At 44.8% G+C, this 24821-nt stretch overlaps 1 protein-coding gene across 1 annotated transcript; it reads right to left on the minus strand.

Annotated features, from left to right (window-relative positions):
* Positions 1 to 1638: 1638 nt before the first annotated feature.
* On the minus strand, positions 1639 to 23134 carry aldh1a2 (aldehyde dehydrogenase 1 family, member A2). The gene is made up of 13 exons (XM_067248515.1): positions 22985 to 23134; positions 13764 to 13868; positions 13056 to 13196; positions 12727 to 12856; positions 11176 to 11237; positions 9849 to 9977; positions 9104 to 9217; positions 5273 to 5375; positions 4293 to 4477; positions 3786 to 3950; positions 3417 to 3574; positions 2994 to 3068; positions 1639 to 2638 (listed from the first exon to the last, which is right to left on the minus strand). The coding sequence occupies exons 1-13, from the start codon at positions 23099 to 23101 to the stop codon at positions 2566 to 2568; spliced, it is 1557 nt and encodes a 518-aa protein (XP_067104616.1). The 5' UTR covers positions 23102 to 23134; the 3' UTR covers positions 1639 to 2565.
* Between the last annotated feature and the right edge of the window lie 1687 nt (positions 23135 to 24821).

The raw sequence follows: 24821 nt of genomic DNA on the forward strand, positions 1-24821 counted from the left end.
ACTAACTTTAGACAGACATAGCATAGAATAACTTTTCACAGAAATTGCCTATACATATTAATTGTTACTTCTTTTGTAGGTTCGCTACTGAGGAATATGCTGAGGAATATACCGGGTAAAATTGGTCTCTGTATCATCTCTAGGTCTTAGTCAACTTGAAATATTTCACCAGCATGCCTTTCCCTTCTGTATGAAACCCTTAAGGAAAGTCTCAAAATTATTACATTTTCCACATCCTTTGTGAAAGGGAACCATGTTAAGATTTTTGAGAAGCGATTGTTTAATGAGCCTTGACTCATACTCTACTGGAGAGACGGAGAGAACTTGCAGAGAAACTATTGCACAACATTCCAGTGAGAAGGATCAGACCTTTCCTTCAAACTCTTAGCTCTGCACATTCTCCCTCTTTTGTGAGTGTTCATTACACACACACACACACACAGAGGTGTAATCCATCTCACTAAAACACACCCTGGCACAGCAGAGGCCTGGATGAAAAACATCTCTCAACGTGAAGGCCTTGATGAGGATAGTCTTAGACCAGACTTGGAGACACAAAGACAAACCTCGCTGAGTGATTAGTTCACTTCTGTGAGAACACTGCATTACAGAAGAGGCAGACCATTATCTTCTGTTTCCAGTAATGACAGAAGATCTAAACATGGCAGTCTGGGAGGGATAAGGACCTGTGTCTGGATGGGAGGGGAACATCCCTGTCAGTATGGGGTCTGTTCACAGGCTTATGTCCTCAACGGAGGGGTTCCTGTGTCCCTGACCTGACACTCCCCACTGTGAAAATATGAGGCTTTTATAAGATGGTCACTTTTTCATTATATCTTTGGAAAGACTACACATATAGACAGGGAGGAGAATGTGGAAAAATATACCCCTGACATTTCACAATTGCCAAGGGATGGGCTCCAGTGAAGGGTGCTCACATCTGCTCCCTCCTCCAACAATACGATTCCTAAATCCTTTTCATTGGTCTCTTGAGCCCAATATTGTATTTTATTATTGGATATTTGGCATGTCAAATGTACAATTTGTTTGCTAACTTTTGTGTGGGTCCAGTGAGTACATTATGTAGGCTTTCCCAGAGATCCCAGGCAGGTCTGCCCAATAGATTGTATGTGATTGCACTAACATTCATGTGACGAGAAACAAACATACATTAGTCTTCAGAAATCCATAGAATCACCTACATTTATACAGTAAAATAAAAGTCTGTAATGTTACCAGTGATTTCATCCACTGTGTGGATGCCTACAATGCATTTGAATTAAACTGTTGATTTAGCTGTTTTCCCCAGACTTAAAAAAGACTCTCCCCAGATGCTTCTTCAAGTAAACTCATCTTGTTTTCCTCCAAGAATTACAGTGGCAGAATAGCCTTCATCCTGTTGACGGTTAAATAGGAAAGGAGAAGCAGTCTGTAACTGTCCTATCTCCTCTCATCTCTGTCCAGAACGGAACAGTAAATTGTATGACCTCATGAAATATCCAAGCTATAATGTCTGAGTTAAGATAGCCGGGACATTAATGTGGAAATTGAGACTTGATAAATGACGCTGCAATAGATCACACTATATTACTTCCTTTTGAATTTGCTAAAAACATACAAGAGCCAGTTTTAGAGAAAACAAAAGTGTTTTTACTGAAAAAATCTATGGTCAATTTTTTATATCTTATAATTTCATAGTATATAATTGTATAAACATGAACATAAATGGACATCAATGAGGAATTGTTACATTATGTTTAAAATACACTTAATCCTCTTTTTAGCAGGTATGAGTAAAATGCTTTTAAGAGGTTAAACGTCTTTGTTTTCAGGTTTACATCGGTCAAAGGCTGACATACAGTGTTAAGTGGTAAAAGTACAAATAAAATCATGATGTGAAAAATTAGAAATCAACAATCAAATTTCAAAATGACAGTTTAAATGGACTCTTCCATACTTATCTGAGGTCACAAACTTCAGTGGTCTTGGAATGAGCTGATATGCGTACTTGAATGCTACCTGGTAGACCAAAGCCATGATACATACAGTCTGAGGTTTTACAATGATGAAAGCCCAACACAACCATGCTGCCTCGCAATACATTACACTGAGTGCTGACACTGGGGAGAGGCAGGGATGGAGGTGTGGATCTTCAGTCTGTGAGTGTCCTAGTCCTGGGGTTCCAGTAGGATGAGAGTGGGTTGATGGTGGTAGACATGGAGAAACCTTCCCCATCTTCTCTCCGAGTGCTTTAGTGTGGTTAGGGGGGGGGGGGGGGGGTGGATGTGGAGTCAGGGGGGTTGGTGTGGACAGGGAGACTGCCTGCGGAGTCCCGGCAGGTGGACACAGCTGGACGGAGACGTGAGAACACCAGACTGGCCACAGGCAGGGTGGTGTTGTTGGGGGGTGGGGGGATGAAGTTGGTAGTGCATGTTCACAGCCTGTTACCAATGGAAATGGCTATAGGATGGTTAGTGTGTTTTACAAAGACACCGCAGATGGTGACTGGTAAGCCTCAGAGAAGGTCAACTTCCTCACTCCCACATCCTAACCCCGCTGGCTGCTTTAGGAGTTCTTGGACACCACCTTCATAGTAATGGTCTTCACTTCGGAGTATTCCATCAGCCCATGTTCCCCCCTGCAAAACACACATGAGCAGTGTTATCGTCAAGGCGACACTAAGGAGCTCTATAACCTCGGTCGTTAGGTGCGTTGTTTATGTACCCTTAGTATAGATAGTCCACATATTGAAATTTTAGGTCCCTATATGTTTATTGTATGCACCTTCCTGCCAAAGAAAATTCCTTGTCTGTGCAAACTTTCATGGCGAATAAATCCCATTCTGATTCTGATGTGTTGAGCTCACAGTATCTAGACTAGTTCAGGCTAGATACTTTGACAAAGTCCTGATATTAGCACATAGTTCAAATGAATACTAACTTGGCTGCACTCGTGCTTTTTAAGTGGGACAAGGACCAGGGAAGGATACTTACAATTCACGCCCATTGCCAGACATTTTATATCCTCCAAATGGACACTGCGTGCTCAGAGCATTGAAACAGTTTATCCTGGAAAATACACAGAACATACATCACACATCAGCCTGGGAGTTCCATCGCTTTGTGTAATCGTTGATCATGTCCAACAGTGATGTTGTCAAGACAAGCAAAAAGCCAGAGCTGAACAGAGTTATGTATCAGTAAAACCAAGTTATAAATCAAATAGCAACTACAGTGGACTATAAGGCACATCTTTTCCACAGATGGCTGCAAGGACTATGATGATGGTGATGGTGATAATGTTGATGGTGACGATGATGATGATGATAATGTTGATAATGATGATGTTAATGGTGATGGTACTGATAGTCCTGATGATAATGATGGTGATGGTAGTTTACAACGGGAAGATCTTACCAGACAGTGCCAGCCTGCATGGCTGTGGAGATGGTCATGGCTTTGTTGATGTCATTGGTGAACACAGCCGCTACGAGACCATAATCGGAGTTGTTGGCCCTCTCTATCACTTCCTCAATAGTCTTAAACTTCATGAGCTGTTGGACTGGCCCAAATATCTGCAAACAGGAAGTAAGACAGTTGAAATGGTAACAAGTGGCTCAAAATGATTCCATGGTGCCATTCTTTTTAAGTGGCACAGCACTAGGTATGTGGGTGGAGAAACAGATAGGAGCGTGAGCAAACCAAGGAAGTGCATCCGTCATCATTACAGTAACAGGAACTGTCATTCCAGTATATCAGTGCATCAACCACAGTGATTCAGCATACCTCTTCTCTGGCGATGACCATGTCATCCCGGACGTTGGAGAAGACAGTGGGCTCGATGAAGAAGCCCTTCAGGCCCAGAGCTTTTCCGCCACACTCCAGCTTGGCTCCCTCACTGATGCCGCTCTGGATGAATTCCAGAACACGGCTCTGCTGCTCCTTACTGATCTGAGGGCCATGAGAAAGAGGGAGAGGGAAATATACACAGAGAGAGAGATATAGAGAAAGAGTGAGCGTGTGAGAGAGAAAGAGAGACCAACAGAGAGGGAGAGCGAGGATGAGAAAGAGATGGGGAGAGGGAGAAGGGGGGGGAGGACAGATTGGGAGTAGAGAGGGAGTGAGGGGGTTAAGATGTTGAGGAATGAAGTAGGAGGACAGCCAAACGAGGAGGTTATGAAGCAATGGAGAAAGTGAAAGGAGAACGTTGAAAGACAGATAACTACTGAAACACAGAGGAGCTGAAGTTTGACTGTGCACTCAATGACTCCTCCTCGGCCTGTCGTCTCTTACCTGTGGACCCTGCTCTGTGGTGGGGTCGAAGGGGCTTCCCACCACCCTCCTCTTGGCCCTCTCCACACTCCTACGGACAAACTCGTCGTAGATTGGCTCCTCGATGTAGATGCGTGAACCTGCGGTGCAGCACTGGCCAGCGTTGAAGAACACCCCCTGGTGGGCCTGCTCCACAGCCAGATCCACTGTGGAAGAGGAGGAGGAAGAGGAGAGGAAGACTCAGTCCTCATGTCTGCAAGCTCTTTACTTACACAAAAGTGGGAAAATATGTATTGTCCCCCTTTGAAATGATTTGGAAGGGCCTCCATACAGCAATGGTAGTTAAGTGAAAATCGAACTGAAACGACGGAAACATGAAGGAAGTCCACCGCCCATGAGGTCGACATAAAGTCAAGCCCTCGTCTGTAAGCGATGCCATAGGCCTTTCCGTCCCCGTTGCATTGTCTCCTCTCCCTCGCCGCGTGTCTGATATCTGACACCTGAGAGACGGTCCCCTGGAGCGGCGCGTGAGGGGTTAACGGAGCCCGGTGATTTATGGGTCTCGGCTGAGGCAGGCGGCCGGGGCAGGTTCCATTCCCCTGATTTACGGGCCTTTGGGAGCCTCTCTCACGGCTGCTGAAAGCATTTGAAAGCTCCGGCACCCCTGTTTGGTGAGCCACTTAGAGCTTACATGAGACCCATCCATCCACTGGTTTTCAGAGCCCCACAAAGCTCAGCGGAAGGAAAGCTTGAGAACCCGGCAGAGCTCCATCTGCACACATCGACTCCCCCAGACTCAAGGTTGGATAATAGGACACACCACGTTAAACAATCCCCTATGCTGAGACAAGGGGCCCGTCTTATATAAGACAGATATGACTCCGAAGAGCTCTGAGGGGAAACAAGCGGTCTTTGTGGAACACCAGTGTCGTCTGGAAGGCCACCTATAAGGGGAGCAGGTAAACGGGAGGAACTCATTAAAACTGGGTCTGAAAACTTACAGTCGGCGTCTGCAAAAATGATGTTGGGGTTCTTCCCTCCAAGCTCCAGTGTTACCCTCTTCAGATTACTCTTCCCAGCTGCTTCTTGGATCAGTTTACCGACCTGGCAAAGAGGAAACAGGCTTGCGTTTATTCACAGAAACTCAGACCTGCAGTGTCATCAGGCCATTAAAAGAGTTTCGCAGGTTGGTTAGCAAGGTCCAAACATGGAACGCATGAAACCCGAGCACACCAAACACATACGAAATACCTATTACAGTCTTGGGAGGGGGCTGCAGGAAAGTAAAACGATGCTTCAGCAACCGAACATCATCTCTTGTTTAGCCAAGGACAGGAAGAACCAACCACAAGTTGTGTGGGTGGCGGCCTGGGAGTGTGGTAGGTTGAGGTAACCTGAAAGCTGTGAGAAGTGTTGCTGTTTGGTGGAAACAGGCCTGTGTTGGCCCTTAATGGATGGACCTGGGGAGCTGGAGTGTTTATCAAACAGCAGCAGGAGCTTTCCCGCTCTGCTTCTCTGTTTCACAATTTCCCCTCATCAGAAGTACTGCTCGACCCATTATGTGAATTCAGATGGTCTCCACAAGTCTTTTCCCACATCCCTCCCTGCAGACCAATGGTTGAGACATGTATGAACCGCAATGCTCTTGTAACGCGTGGCGTGAGCTTTCTGAGGAAACCAATTGCTCACGAGTATTATTTGAGACTTCCCAGCTGGTCTGATCGTGGTGTTCTGATGTGTTGTTGTGGGACGGGACACAGTGTTCATTTGGCCATCATTTAAAACCTAGTAGAAGTCCTGGGAATCTCACTCGGCCAGCAGCTATCACATTCATAAACAAACAAGCCCACATCACCCTGTCCACCCAGGAGTCACTGACACATACTATTTGGTTTTCCACAAGACAGCATGAGGAGCTGAGAGGGGAGATGATCGAGGTGTCTTCCCCCTCCACCCCCTCCACCCCCTCCGACCCGTCCGATGGAAAAGCGTAAAGCCCTGATTTCTTCTCACGGAGGATGTTTAACACAGGAATGTCTGCTACTCCCAATAAAGCCAAGCTATGTTAGTGTGTGTAAGGAAATGAGCAGCACAGCCTGCTGAGTGCTTTGCTTCAGACTGGAGCAGCTGTGAGGGGGACAGTGGTGTAAGGCTTGGCTGGCCACTTCTCTGGTTCTCTCTGAAGCTCTGCTTTCCCTGCTTTTGATGGGAAAGCTCTGGAGGAGAGATGACTAATATCATATTCGCGTGTGTTTACTCAGCGAGGATGACCCGCTGAGTGAAGACTCGTAGTTATGCGTGTGTGTGTGTGAATGACTATGAGGATAAACCACAAGCACTGCACCCACCTGCAAACAAGCCATTGCCCACCCCATCCCCTCCCCTGTCTCCCCGGAAACTCCCAGTATCCCCTGTAGGGATACTGTGTCCTCTGTCCCACTCTCTTCCCCCTCACATGACTGTCACCAAGGTGACTAACTGTCTGTGTATCTACATTCTCTCCAGCTCACTCGCTCAATAATTGGCTCCAGATCACAGGAAACTACTAAGAAAAGCAGTTAATGAAAATGTGCCTCTTTTACAGGAAATGTTCTCTAACCACTGATGACAGAACAAGGGAGCAAGGAAAAAAAGTACTTGTGTGTGTGTGTGTTGATACCGTCATGTGCATGTGTTTAGGTATGCATACAAGTATGTGTGTGTGTTTTTTTTTGTCAGTCTTACAACTGAACTGCTGCACTACTTCACACTTAACAGGTGGGAACCTCACTGTTACTGTAACTGGTTTGCTCCTCCACATTCTCTGATTCTTCTCCCCCCCCCCCCTGGTGTGGGGGGGTTGAGCTTTCGATATCTGCAAGGTCACCTGTCTGCCGACATCTGAATCTACATCCTATACTAGGTGCGTTCGACACGGACTGCGGCTGCATTAAACGACCGGCGAGAGTTGCCGCTTGCAGTAGGGGACCCTCCTTAAAGTCGGACATTCCAGCTTCTCGTGGTTTGCTGCGTTGACGTCAGTCATGGCCGATCAAGCACTGTTTGCTTATTTTATTGCTGACAAACTGCATGGTTGTTTTCGCATTATAACTTGTCATTTTATGTATTGGGCTATTTTAAACTCTTTCTCCAATCTGTAGAATGATAATACAACCAGATCTCAATTAAACTTAGTCTTTCTGTTAGTGAGGAGGCAGACAAATTAAACTGTTTTATCCGGATTTGAGCATTGGCGAAACTGAAGGTGTCAGAATAAATACAAAACATGCCTCAAAGTTGTCGTGTGTGAGTCTGGCCAATCATGAAATAGCTGTGTCGTCATTGGAACCCGTGCAGTTGCTCTTGAGAAAATGTGCTCGGCTGCACAGACGGTTGTTCTCGAATCAATCTCACGGTACTTTTATGGATACGTCACAGTGACCTAGCCTCGGTGCCTCTCAAGTCGGACCAAAAGTCTAACCAGAATTCATTGCTTCAAGTCAGCCGACTGCAACCGGCTGCAGCTGCAGCTACTGTCTCGTGTACCTAGATGTAGGTACAACGTAGACTTGTCCAGTCCAGTAGCTGACCACTGCCCAGACTGACAAATACCAATGTTGAGCACTGCAAATGCTCTACTAATTACAATCTCTGAATATCTGTTTCACCATCCATTCACTTGCATTTTTACTTTTATTTCAAATTTTACTGCATAATTCTATTGAGCCTGTGGTCTGCACCTCTGCATCCCCAACCGTCTCTGGAGGAGGGGATCCTTCACTGACTTGCTCCTTCCAAGATTTCTTCCATTTCTTCAGGACTTCCTCAAGTCATTAGCTTGATCCCCCTCAATATCTCTCTCATCAGCAACAGTTGAACAATTCTGACATGTAAGACATCCCAGCACGTGTTATTGTATGTCAAATGTAACTGATTACAACTAGCATTTTCAGTTACATATTTGGGTGTTTGCTTTGGTTACAGCGTCTCTGTTTGTTGGGTCGGAGGCTACTCTCTCTCCCCACGGAGGCAGAGCAGAGACACTCTCAACAGGGATACTCTCAACACTACAAAGACCTCGTTTCATTTATGACAGCTACATGGGAGATATACACGTGGCCGGATTTAGATTTAGCAGGGTTACTTTTACAGTCTAAGCTCCTGCTAAAGGAACATGGAATTAACAGATGTTTATAAAAACGATCGAAATAAATGGAATCTGTCGTCATTCCGGCTGATGGTCCGATTCAGTGGAATGTGCTTCCCCCGACAGCAAGTCCAAGTCTGTGACGGCTAATGTTCTGGGAGACTGCTGTTCTATTAACTCTCTGTGTGAAAGGGCTACTCCTGTCCGGATATACAGCTCTACTGTATCTGTAGTCTGGAAGGTTCCGTAGAGCTACTCATTAGAGCAGCTGGACACTTATAAACTTCTGAGAGAAGGCTGAGAAGTTCTAACAGAGGGAAAAGACCCCTTGCATGGGAGTGCATGAGGTGGCCCATAATGGCACGAGATGGAACAGAGATAGGGAGGTTGATGAAGCTGGCCAAAGTGCATCGTGTGTGTGTGTGCATGCGTGCGTGCGCGTGTGAGTATGGTGAAGCTTACAGCAGGCAAATCACCTCTGAACCCCCTGTTGGGAAGACTAATGACAGGGCAAGCAGCTCATATAAGACCCCATTTGCTAGTCATCTAGACTTCAATACAGGCACACAACGTTCCCGAAATTACACAGGCCTCTCGTATGCACTGCACATGTTGGTCACCGTGTCACTGTGGTAGACGGACAACAAAGAGACATGACCGACTGGAGGGTGGATTACCTGTCAATCACTTTTGTTGTGAAAATTACCTCAGTTGATCCTGTGAAAGCCACTTTGTCTATGCCCATGTGTGAAGCCATCGCAGCTCCTGCCATTGGCCCGAATCCTGGCAAAATATTGACGACTCCCGGTGGAAACCCAGCCTGTCAAAACAATATGAGAGGAAACAAGCTTTAGAGGAGAGAGGACAGCAGAGCCAAGCAAAACCCACAGGCAGTGTGGGGGGAATCCGGACCCAGCCCAACCCTACCAGCAGCACACCAGAGAATGGACAGAACTTCAGAGAGGAGAGATGGGGGAGAGTGAGCAGGAATATAGAGCAGAGGAGGGAAAAGGGGAAGACGACCGAGGTGTTCTCTAAACTCTCACCGACTGACAGATGAATGTCAAAGATACTGTATTGTAATTTACTGTACTGTACTGTACTCTAATGATACTGTACTGTCCTGTACTGTACTGTCTATGATTATATTGTACTGGGTTGTACTATACTTTACTTAACTAAAACAATACTGTACTTTGCTGTGCTAACTGTACTTTGATAATGCAGTACTTTGATGGTACTTTATTGTACTTAACTATCCTACACTGTACTGTACTGTATGACAATATTATACTAACTGTACTAACTGTACGTTGATAATACCGTACTATGATGATACTATGTATCATGATACTACTGTACTGTACCATAAACTAATTAACTAGACTGAAAAAAGTCTGAAATGCATGTTCTGTTTCTGTACTGTATTGTTCTTCAGTGTTGGGCCTCACCTCCTTGATGAGGGCTCCTAGGTAGAGGCAGGTCAGTGGGGTCTGTTCGGCTGGCTTGATGACCACAGTGTTCCCACAAGCCAGCGCAGGGCCCAGCTTCCAGGCTGTCATCATCAGGGGGAAGTTCCACTACACACACACACACACACACACACACACACACACATCACACAGCTGAAATACTGGGCGTTCACTACTCCCTAACTCACTCTCTAACACTCAATAACTCATCACCATTAGTCACTCATACTTTCACTTCCCTGTGTAGAGAGGATCTCAAGACGTCTGATCCATGTTCTATTTTTTTGGTCTTCCACCATAGCCTGAGCAGACATGGGGATTGCAACACGTGAAATGCTCGGTACCGTATTACACTACAAAGGCTTGTGTTGTTTTTACTCTGTAACGGACTAGAGAGGGACTTAAACGCAGACCCACACGCCTCCTCAGCATTTTACACACAATCTGATCCTGTCTCTCTCTCTCTCTCTCTCTCTCTCTCTCTCTCTCTTTCTCTCTCTCTCTCTCTCTCTCTCTCTCTCTCTCTCTCTCTCTCTCTCTCTCTCTCTCTCTCTCTCTCTCTCTCTCTCTCTCTCTCTCTCCTCTCTCTCTCTCTCTCTCTCTCTCTCTCTCTCTCTCTCTCTCTCTCTCTCTCTCTCTCTCTCTCTCTCTCTCTCTCTCTCTCTCTCTCTCTCTCTCTCTGCTCTCTCAGGAGTCCTATCTACTCTCTCTGGTGCATTTGTCCTGAGCTACAAGAATCCTAATGAATGCTTTTGTTGTCTGTTTTATGCTTATTTGGCGCTGTGGTTCAGTTTCAGAGTATTACAGTTCATCTCTCTCTCTCTTTCGTTCTTTCTCCCCTCCCCCCCCCCCCCCCTTTCTGTCTCTCACTCTACTCCTGGCCTGCTCTTTCCTTTGTCCTTCACTCCCCTTTCATTCACTTTAACCCGCCCCCACTCCTCTCTCTCTTTTCTCTCTCCATTCCTTACTTCCTCTCTCCTCCACTCTCAGTGGGTCTGCCAGTGGATTTACCCAAATATACACTGACTGATAAGCACGTCAGAGAGTTCCAGGAACCTGCACAATGTGTGTGTGTGTGTGTGTCTAATCCACCAAACCTCCTTCAAGACAACTACATGCACCCAACCCTCTGTGTTTCGTCCATCCATGGCTCAGCATAACCCCACCATCCCCACCACCACCCTCCACCTCCCACACACTTCCTTCACCTCTCTGGGTGGGAGGCAGGGCAGATGTGGAAGGGAGGCTTCTTTATATGTCCCCTGAGAAGTCTGATCTGGACAGAAAAACAAACAGTCACACTCACAGGGATGATCTGTCCGCACACTCCGATTGGTTCGTGTCTAGTGAAGGAGAGATAATCTCCATCTGCGGCGGAAAGGAACACAAAGACGTGTAATCACCATGAGTCATACATCATCCCTCGCCATTCATCATGTTGGTTGGGTCAGAGGAACATGAAGATGCATGACAAATCATTTCTGAGGATGTCATTGACGATGTTAAAAACTGCAAAAGGTTATCCCTCACAGACCAACACATGATAACAGTGCATTGAAGATGTATGTGTGTGTGTGTGTTCATTTGTGTGTCATGCTTGAGTGTGTGAGTCTGGAGTCAGAGTGAGCTGTTGCTGTTGAGCTGGAAGGCCTGTCTCATTCCTCCAGCATTACTAGAGTAAAAGGAGATACTTGCTGAGGGTGTGCCATGTTTATCTGTTCTCCACAACGGTAGTAAAAACAATCGATATTTTAGTGGCTAGAAAACCGAGCTGTTGTATTTGTTACAGCGGAGTTCTGTGATGTCCATGAGAACAGGACGGCTAAAGGCCTCAGCTGATGAAACAGTGCCACGGAAAAAGAGAATGAATAGGTCGGAGGGGGAGGCCACTGTGTTCTTCAACTTCCCTGGTGGCCCGATAAGAACATGGTTGAAGACTCCACCCCAACCAGGACACATGAACCAGCTCTGTTTGTTTGCTCTGTAATACTACTATGGATTGGAACGAAGCTTAAGCCAAAATCTGAGAGACGCAGTGGTTTGACTTAGAAACACAAGAAGGGAATTACAGAGGGACAACAGAGCTGGTCTCACGATACCAGACATCCCTTTGGCTTACTTTCTGTCCAAGCAGTTTCTTGAAAAGCTCTCTGTGATTCTTTCTGTGCCCCCCCCCCTCTCACCCCACACTGTGAGTTAACACAGTGTGGATGACTTATATGGACTCCCTATGCCAGGCCTGCAGCAGACCCCATCTGGCTCTCAGGTGGGTCCATGTCCCAGCCATCCTTCAAGCAGCCCCAGCCTCAGCCCCAGCCTCAGCCCCAGCCCCAGCCCTTGCCCAGATCGAGCTCCATCCCTACCCTAGCCCTAGCCATCCCTCACTCAACTAATGGTTATTCGGTGACATCAGATCAAGGGGATCTGATGTTCTAAGCTCCCTGTAGCATTCTTTCAAATGGCTAAATTAGCCTGAACAGTCAGTGCTTCTCCCCAACCTTCTTTAAACACACCTATCCCCCCATCCCTGGCCTGTCTCTGGACCACTGATGGCAGTCTCAACAGGAGGGTGGATATTAGTCTTCAGATTTATAACTGGCCAGACTTGTTTGCCCTCCCAGCACTCCCAGCCTGCCCAGGACTCATCTCCCCTGGACCCGGGACCCCAGAGACCAGCCTGTTCCTCAATTTGCATGTCTCCTCCAACTGTCTCTGCTTCTGCTGCGAGTTAACCCCACCTAGCTACCATCCTAACCTCTTTCTGCCTCCTTCTGAGGGACAGCACTAATTGTATGTGTGAATATTCTATGAATGTCACATTCATTGCAGCTCTGGAAGAAGGCTGAGCGGATCATACCCATTGGAATGGTGGTGCCGTGGATCTTGTCCGCGTATCCAGCAAAGTATCTAAGCGTCTTCATGGTCCCCTGGAGGTCCACAAACAGGGTGGGCAGAAAGGGCTTCCCACTGTCCATGGACTCTACAGTCTGGAGAGGAGAGGGAGAGGGATGGGGAGAGAGGGGGAGAGAGAGAGAGTTATACATACAGAGAGTTATACAGAGGGTTCTACATAGTATCCTAATCCTATCTGTTGCATGTCTTTCTATTCTGAACTGCATTAAAAGGAAAGCTTGACATTGAGACATCACCATGCTGCAAAGATTCTGTATCAGTCTATTCACTCACTGCGAGGTAGGCGCTGTCTCTTTCCACAAGGTCGGCCAGTTTGGACAGCAGTCTGCCCCTCTCAGAGGCATCCATCTTCCTCCACACTGAGCCTAGGGAGAAGGCTAGCCTGGCTGCCTGCACCGCCTTGTCAACATCAGCCTGCGATGAAGAGGAGAGGAGGAGGTGAGACAGGAGGGGGATGGAAGGGTGAGAATGAGGCGAAACAAAACCCTGTTAAGGACACAACCTTGGTCTGTAAAGAAGTCTTTCTCCACCGCAACTGAGACTAATGATAATAGGCCAGTTCTAGAGGATTCTCTACCAATCTATAATAAGGAGCTTCAAGGATTTTTCTCTGCATCGGTTATTCCACTCAGAGGTGCAGATTAAGTGAAAGAGAAGAGGAGAAACAGCTAGCGCACCAAACCACATTAGACTAAACTCTGCCCCGTTTGATTTTCTATTTTGTCGGACACACAGACACCTCACACACATGGACAACGAATGACTGGGAGGATGCCAGGGCATAGGTGGTAGGAAACATGTGTGGGAAAACCCAAGAGCAGCCCTAACTAACAAACATCTTTTCTAAGACCCAAGTGGGTAAAATAACCCTGTTTTCTTTTTTTTCTTTTTTTGGGGGGGGGGGGTGGGGGTGGGGGTGGGTGGGGTGGAGAAGAAAGGAATGGGGAATGCAGAAAACAGAAATGGAAAATAGTATTTTACCTTCTCAGCTTCCTGGACCTCACAGATCTGTTCGCCATTGGCTGGGTTGTAGACAGGGAAGACCTTCCCACTCACAGAGTCCTGCCATTCGTTGTTGATGAAGAGCTGTAGGGAGGAAGATAGAACTCTCAGTAAACAGACCGGGAGGCCCGTGGTGGGGATATCTAACAGCAAAACACTGGCGCTGTCTCTACACGGCACATTAAGCTGCTCTCACACCTACTGTAGGGGAGGCACTGGGGCCCCTGGAAGAGAATTAAATCATGAGTCTAGTGAATAGCCTTCAAGTCTAAAATAATGCATTTCTAAAGTCTATGGTATTTTGTTTATTTAAATGGACTAATCAGTCAACTATCTAATAATGGCCAGTGATGATACATGCTAAAACAAGATTAAGGGCCAACAGTTGTCTGAGAGTGGAGCCTCCATCTAGAGACTCTTACATCTTCTGTAACATGGAAAAAGGGGAAATCTGGACAGGGATTCCAGTCTGCCCAGTATTGCTCTCATGGGAGTGCTCCAACATCCAGACAAAGGGGTGGGGGTAGATAAATCCCTATCAGACAACACACACTCCTCCCTCCTTCCCTCACACACAGACACACGTTTCACAACATCGCTGCTCGTTTACGAGATCATAAAACACGTGCCGCACTTGGTTTCTGTGATGCGTTAAAGCAAGCCGTCCGTTATACAACCGCATGGGATTCCAAACTCAGCGTTTTCAAGCTCGATAAAGACCAAAAGAAAAATAAATGTTTACTTAAAATAACAAAAGTGGGATTCATCTCGAGGAGTGGATGAGCATGTCTGTTACTGAAGTCACCAACAGATGTTTAAAACGCGTCTTGCAAACGGACCAAAACGCAAGGTGTGATTTGATAGTACTTACATGACTTATGACTAAGGCACGACTTACGTAAATAAAAGATGTTTCTGTTCTATTAGCTTATTGACGTGTTTGGATCCATCCTACTGACCTCTCAGACTAAAGGCCTCGTACCGACCTCTAAAGGCTGTCGGTCGGTACGATCGATGGGGTGTTAAGAAAACATCTGCTGGCTTGAATCCCTCTGTATATACATTTGCTCTTACCACCCTTTTCCTTGTGAGGGGGGAAGACACACAGAGAGCAAACCTGAAAGCAGGGTTCAAGTGTCCCGCTGCCCTAAGCCCTAACTCTCCAACATGTTTACCTACGTAAACTCAGAGACCTAAGTACAATTTAATTGGCTGTAAACTGTGAGAAGTGTTTACTTAAGGGCAGGTATAAAATGTTGGCACGATTGGAAACCGTTCCGAGTCTCAGCACCCAGACATCAGCGCCCCTGCCCTCCCTTCCCCACTCCCACAAGTTGGCTGCTTTACAAGAAGAGCCTCTCATATGAATAACTCATGTTTGAGTGTTTTAGGGATTTGGTATCTGTCTGTACCTGTACTGTCTCTGTCTGTACCTGTACTGTCTCTGTCTGTACCTTTACTGTCTGTGCCTGTACTGTCTCTGTCTGTACCTGTACTGTCTCTGTCTGTGCCTGTACTGTCTCTGTCTGCACCTGTACTGTCTGTACCTGTACTGTCTCTGTCTGTGCCTGTACTGTCTCTGTCTGCACCTGTACTGTCTGTGCCTGTACTGTCTCTGTCTGTGCCTGTACTGTCTCTGTCTGTACCTTTACTGTCTGTGCCTGTACTGTCTATGTCTGTACCTGTACTGTCTCTGTCTGTGCCTGTACTGTCTCTGTCTGTACCTGTACTGTCTGTGCCTGTACTGTCTCTGTCTGTGCCTGTACTGTCTCTGTCTGTACCTGAACTGTCTGTGCCTGTACCTGTACTGTCTCTGTCTGTGCCTGTGCCTGTGCCTGTGCCTGTACCTGTACCTGTACCTGTACTGTCTCTGTCTGTGCCTGTATGGTCTCTGTCTGTGCCTGTACTGTCTGTGCCTGTACTGTCTCTGTCTGTGCCTGTACTGTCTGTACATATACTGTCTCTGTCTATACCTGTACTGTCTCTGTCTGTGCCTGTACTGTCTCTGTCTGTACCTGTACTGTCTCTGTCTGTGCCTGTACTGTCTCTGTCTGTACCTGTAATGTCTGTGCCTGTACTGTCTCTGTCTGTACCTGTACTGTCTCTGTCTGTGCCTGTACTGTCTCTGTCTGTGTCTGTACTGTCTCTGTCTGTGCCTGTACTGTCTCTGTCTGTGCCTGTTCCTGTACTGTCTCTGTCTCTGTCTCTGTCTGTGCCTGTACTGTCTCTGTCTGTACCTGTACTGTCTGTTCCTGTACTATCTCTGTCTGTGCCTGTACTGTCTGTACCTGTACTGTCTCAGGCCATTTCATACTGACTCATATTGCTCTCCTATTCATCTGCATTAGCCTGTCCCTTTCTCTCCTCCTCCACACCACTGCCACAGTCCTTTCTCTTACTTTATCTTACTCTCTCTCTCTCTCTCTCTCTCTCTCTCTCTCTCTCTCTCTCTCTCTCTCTCTCTCTCTCTCTCTCTCTCTCTCTCTCTCTCTCTCTCTCTCTCTCTCTCTCACCCAGAGCATCCAAGCCCAGTGTTCTCAGGCGCCTTCCATCCGAGGCCACCTTTAATCTGACTCTCATTAAGGGTACTTCATAAAAGTGTCAGTGACGACGAGGAGCCTAGGGCCTGCTACAAAAACAGAAAGCCCTACAGAGCACGGAATTAGTTTTTAAATTTATAGGGGCCACTGTAGTGGAACACCCTAAATCAGGGGAGCCCCCTGACAGCCCCAACCGTCTGAGTAAGAATGCAGTCCATGGGTAGCTTTATGCAAGGCATAACCCCTCACACAAGGCAGCGCAGAGAGAGAGGGGATAAAGCGGGGGGAACAGTGGTCCATGCCACCATCTAAATCATGGCCAGAAAAGGACAAGCATCAGCCGGTGTTTGGCTGAGCCCTCTCTGTACTCCAGGGGCTGTTAGACTTTTGTCTGGTCCCATTGAGAGACTTGATTAAGACGACAAGGAAAAGCAGTAAATCAACTCTCAAGGTTTCTTAAAATTGCTTTTTTAGATTCATTTAGCAAATGGACTGAGATGGGAGGGGGAGCACTTGGGTGAAAACAAAAGTACAAAAGGGCAGTTTTTTTTAAAATAATAAAGCGTTGTTTTTTTTCTCCAAATTCTGAGTAGTATCCTTGCATTCACCATTTCATTGCATTCACCATTTCTGCTGGTTTCATTTGGTTGTTTGTATCTATATCAATATTACCATATTTATACGCTTAGTATAACAGCCCCAACACCCAATAAAGTCAATAAAGTAACATAAAAATGCTGTGGGATGTCTTCTAACCCACTTACCATGGCACCAGAGCTTAAAACATCCATAGGAACTTTTGCAGTGAAGGAAACCAATCGATTGCTGTTTACAAGGGAATGCTTACAGCTGTCTGGTCTCTCATTATTTGGTAAACACACGGGCCATTTTGGTATTAGACAGGGAGAGCTGGCAGGGAGCAAGCTGCCGGTGCAGCACAGACATCTGATCCTGCTCCAGTGAGGAGAGCTGGCGCGGATGGGAACTGGACAGTCTGCAGATAGGTCAACACTTTATGCATAGGCCACAGAACAGCTGAAAACATTTAGCAACCCCCATGTTTTTCTGTTAAAGCTGTCAATCTCACTGTGCTGCTGACAGAACTTGTCTATTTGGCTGATAAAATGATGGGATGGAGCTGTGTGTGTTTGAGGCTGATGATGAGATACATGCTCTAAGTTCCAGGTCACACCGCATCGTTTTACATGTGTGTCAAAGCCTGACTCATATGACAGCTATGTCAATACTGACATAGTCTACATATCTTTTGAAGGAAGGATAGAGTGGTTGTTTCTTGTAGAAGGCTGCATGAACATATGGGAATAGAAGGAACACAGGGGCGATCCGCAGACACTGAGAAATGTTCCTTTAGTTAGTTAACTGAATGGGACTAACAGTCCTGCTGATCCATTTCTCATCTGCCCCTGTGCTCTCTCAGGAGGCTGCACAGAAAGGCACTGGGGAGCGAGGGAGGGCAGGGATGCCAAAGTACTCACAGCAGCCAGCTAAACATCTGTTTGGCCGCTAGCGTCTTCTCATGGCTCACACGCTTCAGGAATATTTAATGGCACTCATTTCTCGTTGATTTTCTGAAAGGGGGGGGGGGCAACATATACTGTATGTGTTTATACACAACAGGCCAAGATTCCTTAGCCAGACGGATCCTTACTGGGCACCTGCATCCCTTGTCTGCACAGGAAGTTTCATATCCCTTTCTATCACAGGACCTCTATTTCCTCTGTGTTCTGGATCCGTTTCAGAACATTTATAATTACTACTGTTACAAGCGAGTGGAGAGCATGTGAAACTGGAGACCAGCTGGTGTTTTTCCCCCACTTCTCTCCACATGTCAGACACCACACACCCTTCATGTTCTCCATTCACACACCCAGAGACAATGCCACCCTGCGCTCTCGGGTTTGGCGAGGGCGACCTTGCTGTCACAGACTGGCAAACGTCTTTGTCTCGTCTGTGTGTGGGCAAGTGCTGAGAGGGCAGCCAGTCCCCCTCACTCCAACATGACATGAGAAACAACATTTCCGTGAGTGTTTGGTTGAAAATAACAGATTTTTTTTTCAAGCGGTTCAATGGTTCCAACTGCACATTTTGCCTTACTATGTGTCAATCATTCTTGGGTCTCTTGGAAGGCGCTATTTACATTTAAGTTATTATTGGTGAGGACAACAAGCAGAAAGATTATTATTATTTGCATTGCAAATTAACAAAACAAATTATCAAACATACTGTTATCGAACATAAATGTTTTAATGATGACGTCAACAAACGTATTTACTTACAATAGTCACACTAATATATTTTCATCAAGATTTTGATAAATTGATTTTAGTCACACTTTTTTAAGTTAATCACATTTTTTTAAGTTTTACATAATTGTATCATTGAATTGCATTTTTGTCCAGTGGAAGAAATATGTTATTTATTGGGTAAAAGCTCCATGTAATAGTGGTCCAGCTGTGGTAAAGAAAAGCAAGGCCTGTGAGTATGAGAGTCAACGCCTGGTACAGCTCCACAAGGCTCCCCGGGGAACAGAGCTTTTCTAAATGGATTTATGCAGCCAACAGTTTCTCACAATGACACCATAAGGATTTACACGTTCCTTGTCAAATGGACTGAAGTCTTAAGGTAAAGAAGTTAATGGGATAACCTCCCTGTCACCAGACATCCTTAAACAGTGATTAAGAGACACGGGACATGATGTTGACTCCTCGGTTCACTCCATAATTTACACTCGCTGCACAAACAGCCGTTTCACACCAACAGACATATTCATGGCAGTGCCGGCTTGCCTTGTCACAATCAAGGGGTGTGGAGTGTGTTTTACTGTGTTTCGGTGACCATGTGTGATAGAAGCAGGGTGAACGTGTGAGTGAGAGACAGAGGGAGAAAGAGGAAGAAGAGAGGAGAGCAAGAAGAAAAAAGAGAAAAAGAATGCTCGCTGTGCTCGTCGTGATAAATCATGGACTCTCACAGTATCCCCTACCTTGGGTTCTGTTTGATCTTGATCGCAGTAAGATGGAGGTTTTGAAGTGAAAAACTCCAGAGCTGCAGGTCAGGCTCTGGCAAGACAGGGCCACTGACCCACACAGTGAGGCAGGGCTATAATTTACATCCTGCTGGACAGCACCTAGCATTGGGGAGCCCCCAGCCTCCATCTGTACTATCTCAATCAGTGACAGATTGATGGGGCCCTCTTTCATTCATCCTCACTGACTGGACGTCTCCTCATAGATTCGTTTACAAAACGCCCCTTGACTTCAACAGGCATTTCCCTCTAGACAAGCTCCTGTAGCTGAAGTGCAGTAATGCCAATAAACATAGAAAACTCAACTCATCAACAGGAGGGGAACTAGACACTTATGGCAGATGTTATGTTGCTATGTTAATGTGTAGATGTCAGATTAGCACTGTTATGTGGTTGAATATTTAGCCAGGTTTCATTTCAGTTTACCATTAACTAGAGTTTGCTGCCGTTATGAAAGTACAGTTTACTTCAGTAACCACAATTATTTTATTTTTTTACCTAACAGTAAACACAATTTGAACTCCGATTAATACCATAAACATTAATATACATGTTACTGTTTGATGACAAAGTTTTACAATACTCTAAAAGAATGTGCTCTGATATTTATTTTTTTCCAATCTCAAAAGACATATTCCTTAAAGTATCTTTTTTTATAAATGCACAATCATTGAGAGAAGTAAAAAAAATCACTCACTAAAACCATAAAAATGCTGTCTCTGTCTACACTAATTAACCAAACAACACAAAGCCTCTCTCTCTCTCTCTCTCTCTCTCTCTCTCTCTCTCTCTCTCTTTGAAAAAAGTGAAAAACATCAATAAATACCCATCAGGGTAGGCTAATTTATGGCTTCCTCTGTGGTCCTACCAGGCCCGTTCACTACCTCACAAACGTAGTGCTCAGTCTCACTCTGCTCTCCTGTGTCCATTCAAACACTGTGTTTTCATATAGGCTTATAGTCTGCCCAGCTGGTCCCCAGCCTCTGCTTAGCATGGTGGGGGTAGGGTAGACAGAGCACCTAGGGGAACCTTCTCTTTTAAGGCAGTAGTAACTGAGGGACTGGGGTGTGAAAAGTGTGGCATTTTCAATAACAAAGCACAGGGAGACCTGAGCAGATTCAACAAAGTCCCCCTGATCTGCACTGTCCCTTGTAGACACACGCGGCGAGGACGATAGCTTAACTGACACTTCCACACAAAGGTCTCTTTGACGGTGAACAGTTCATGCCTCGGTGAAAGGGACAAGGGGCAATCGTGCAGGGTGATAACACCTCTCTGGCATCGAAGTGCAAAACATGTGGAGTGATAAACCTGCTAGGTAATGATCGTTTACCATATCTGTAGGGATATCTTCAGTGCAGAATACACTGCAGCTAACCTTTGTGTTGCAGTCAAAACTGCATTGTGATTCTGTTTTGTGAATAAGTACATAACTTTCTTTAGATGCACAGTCATGGGAATTACATCAAGCTACCTGATCAGTTATCTTTGGATATTTAACAGTAAAAGTGTAAGTTAAAGTACAATTATGTCATACTTGTTGTATATCAGTGCTAAAGTCTACACGCAAGGAACAAAATTGAAGGACACAACTCGAAGACCTCAGACATATATTGTGTAAGCAGCTTGGTCAAAGCCATGTTCATTTTTTACCACATTGACCACAGTGGGGTTTGACACGAAAGGACACACAACCACAGAAGACCTGGAGGAGAGTGTGGAGGTGTAAGTAAACACTCATCCCCTGTCCTGCTGGCCAGCTCTCCTCTTAGGTCTAGTCAAGGACTGAGCTGCTCCCCCTTCCCCTAGCAGGCATTGGGGTGGAGAGAACGGGAACAGGGTGTGAGGAGAGCCTGCGTCAGGGGTGCCCATAAATCAGGGCCCTCCTACCCCCTATGTCCACTAAACCGTCAAGGACTGGATGATCCAAATTCCTGGGGGTTAATTCGCCAAGTCCTGTGCTCACGAAATATTCCTCCTATATAGCCCATCCTTCGTGCTCGTGCATTCTTTTAAATGGTACTAACTACAGCATAGAGGAAGGTTAAGGGATCACTCATGAGTTAGCACATAAAGCAGACAGAGGAAATGCTCTGCTCTCTGGCAAGTATGCTTTACAGCTATGAAACAATACCTGGACAAAGTGGCCTTTGCACTTTGTCAGAACATGGAGGTGTACCTATACACAGCGATTACAACAATGAACTTGCATACTGTTCTGTGATTGAGCTATGTCTTTTTATCTTTTCACCTTTGCAGCAATAAAACCATTGAATTACTAACAACTAATAAAATAATGTTTGTGTTGACAATTACTCTTTACAATCCCGAATGATATAGCCAGATCAGAAGACACCATAAGAGTCACTAGTCCTACTTAATATAATTCCAGTTGCAATATATAATATAAAAAGCATTTAAATTCATAGAATAAAATCTACCAAAAGCGAAATAGGTCAATTAACACACGGACAATGACCGAAATAGACCAAACGGTTCGTGTTTCATGTTAATTTGCATACGCAAATGTAAAAATGTCAAGGCTTTGAAACCCTTACTCGCATCCAGATGAATCGTTTTGTGAACCGTTGGAATATACAATTTGGAACAGCAATTTCTTTTTTTCTCTTCAGCCTTTTTAAATTAATGTTCTAACCAGTGTTAAAGTACCCCCTGAGTTTAAGTCACTCATAGAAACCAAATAAATGCAATTACTGTAAACAGGCCCCGTATGAGAATAATTTAAAGTTAGGGTTGAACGGAATTGGTGAAACAAGAAAATACTATTTTGACTAGTAAAGTCACTCCATTGATAGCACGTCATTTGAAATAACCATGATTATTTTCAATATGTTATTTGGGGTAGGCCTATTTGTCACAGCAGCAAACCTATGGTTCAAGGTAATGTTTGTCAGGCTAATAATTCTAGTAAATTATGAGAAATTAAAATTGTTATCGTTCCAGAATAAGGATCTAGTCTGTACAGTCAAACAGTCTATTACGCAATAACATAATTTTATTGGCGCTTCTGAAAAAAAGAATGACCTAGTGCCGTCACTTGATGGTCTAATTGCCTAGGCTACATTTCTATAGTATAAATAGTTTTAATTGCAGCCTAATGCCATTATTTGCATTCAAGTAAGTTATAAGAAGTCTACATAAAAACTTTAGCTCGGCGAATATTAAGCTACATCAAATGAAATCAGACGGAATTGCTACTGAAGCGCGTAGTTATCAAGGTGACACAATTGATGTCACTTTAGTCCACTAGTCAACGTTTGATACGTTTATTCAAAGGCTAAAACTATATGTTGCAAGTCAGTAATAATGACGTTTATGGAAAAATGCACTTAACTGAAATTAAGTCATTCGTGGAACCAGGTTTTAGGAAGAAAGAAACGATAAATTATGATATTATGGTAAGTAGCCTACCAGGATCAGAAAGGATCACCTGTGCAACACGGCTCTACCCAAATAGACTATTTAAATTCCGCGCTATCGACATAACAAAACTACAGGACTAGCCTACTTTGGTCCGGCATCTAAAATCCAACAGAATGGTAGGCTACATTCAACACACTTTGTCCCACAGGTAAAATGTAAGTTGTCCAACTGACCTTGGTGTACTTGATCTCCGGGTTAGGCACCGGCGAAGGCATGAGTTGGAGAGATGCCATGAGCGCAGCGGCATCGGTCTTCACTTCACCAGGGATTTCGATTTTACTGGAAGTCATCGTGTCTGCCTTGGTTATTCAGTTGCAGTTGTGTCTTCGTTTTTTTCTACAGAAATCTGATTGGGACTTTGGAATCCTTCCTGTGTTTATAACCAGGTGTCAGCCGCGCTCCATTTTTATTGGGTAGAGAACAGGGCCGTCCTCCTGATATAATTAAAATCCAACATTTACATAAACCAACCATCCACAGAACAGCAGAAAAGCACATCCAAACCCCTCCCTAAAGAAACTTCGCACCATCTTCCCACATATCACTCTCTAAGAACGAATTGGAATTGCCAATATGCCAAATGAAACAAAAGCAATGGAGTTCAATGACTTGGGCTAGATGTGATAATAAATAGCACATTGCTTTTTCTTTGGTAGCCTATATAAGTATAATCCGGATGAGGTATTTTAAATAAAAGACGCAGTAGTAGGCTACAATAAAAGTAGGCTAATAATTTTTCAGAAAAGAAAATACGATTGATAAACTAAATAATGGTAAAAGAGCACGGAGAAAATTTTCCCGGCTTGGTTTTTTGGATATGCCTACAAATAAAACGAAAATGGCATCCCACTAATATTGGGCATAACGTTAAATAAAAACTCTATAGAGGACTAGGTTACTATTCATCGTTTTTTGATAATCGCATGAACTAAAGGCAGTTTTTTACTTCAATGTTTATTCATGTATATATTGTCATCTGACAGTACCACAATCTTTTTCTTTAAATAGATTCAGGCTCAAACCGCATATCACCCTTTATAACCTTCACACACAAGGTCTTAAGATGACATAGCCTTCTTTGAGTGGAACTGCGATAACACGCGATTTCCTACAGTCTGCTGAAAATGATCTCTCCTGTGGTGATAATTCCCTGTTAGCATTCACCCCCAACGTCTCAATAAACATTTGAGTATTCAAGCTGTCTTGAAGTAGCATACGTCTCAACAAATTACCGGAATTACACAGATATTAACACCTAGATAGGGAAGTTGTGAAAGGTAGCCTCGGTAAAGACAGTTGTGGCTGTGGGCTATTAGCATTTCAAGGTATTAAGGCCTAAACTATTTTGGTAGCTTGCCTGAATCGTCATGTCAACAGGCACGCGGATTGTCTGTCCTCTAAATGTTTAATCACTTTCAACATTTAAGATAGGCTACTTATTTTCTTTACCGATAGGCTAGTCTCATGTCATTAGTCTCTTTTCAAGCAGATTCCGACCGGAGAGGTATCGCGTCTTAATTAGGCTGCAGTTCAATTGGCTTCCTCACCAAAGCATCTTATTTTCTGACAGAGAAACCTGCACTTTTCCCAAGACCAATGATAGGCCTATGTAAGAATTAATGTGAGACAAAAAAAAATACCTTGAAAAGATGATTGATTCAAAATCTTTAATCAATCATTACAATTTTGATACAGTCTTGTTGATATGAATCGTTCACATCGGCTATAGCGTAACTCAAGCAGTCCAATTAGCATACTTTAAACCAATAAACGGACAAAGATATAGTTGGATCATTTTAAATTCACCCTCGGGGGTGCTTTCTCTCCATCACCACGTGTTTCTTTTTTTTCACAGCATGGGCGACACTCTACGTGTCTGTTTCACATCAAAGACGACGTCTCTGACAATGTGACATTAATGTATGCATCCAAAACATCTCTCATCTTCTACTTGTCCCCTCTCCGTTTCAAAATCCACAGCTAAAGGAAGATTAACAAACTATCGTGGAA

The sequence above is a fragment of the Osmerus mordax genome, chromosome 13 (genome assembly GCF_038355195.1).
Source record: "Osmerus mordax isolate fOsmMor3 chromosome 13, fOsmMor3.pri, whole genome shotgun sequence".
Classification (NCBI taxonomy): Eukaryota; Metazoa; Chordata; class Actinopteri; order Osmeriformes; family Osmeridae; genus Osmerus; species Osmerus mordax.

Excerpts from the sequence above, each read along its gene's own strand:
- aldh1a2 (XM_067248515.1), bottom strand. The coding sequence starts at position 23,101 with ATGACTTCCAGTAAAATCGAAATCCCTGGTGAAGTGAAGACCGATGCC. Across the intron at positions 4,478-5,272 it reads CATTTTTGCAGACGCCGACT|TGGATCTGGCTGTGGAGCAG; the intron begins GTAAGTTTTCAG and ends CCTCTTCCACAG. Across the intron at positions 3,069-3,416 it reads ATGCAGGCTGGCACTGTCTG|GATAAACTGTTTCAATGCTC; the intron begins GTAAGATCTTCC and ends TGTATTTTCCAG.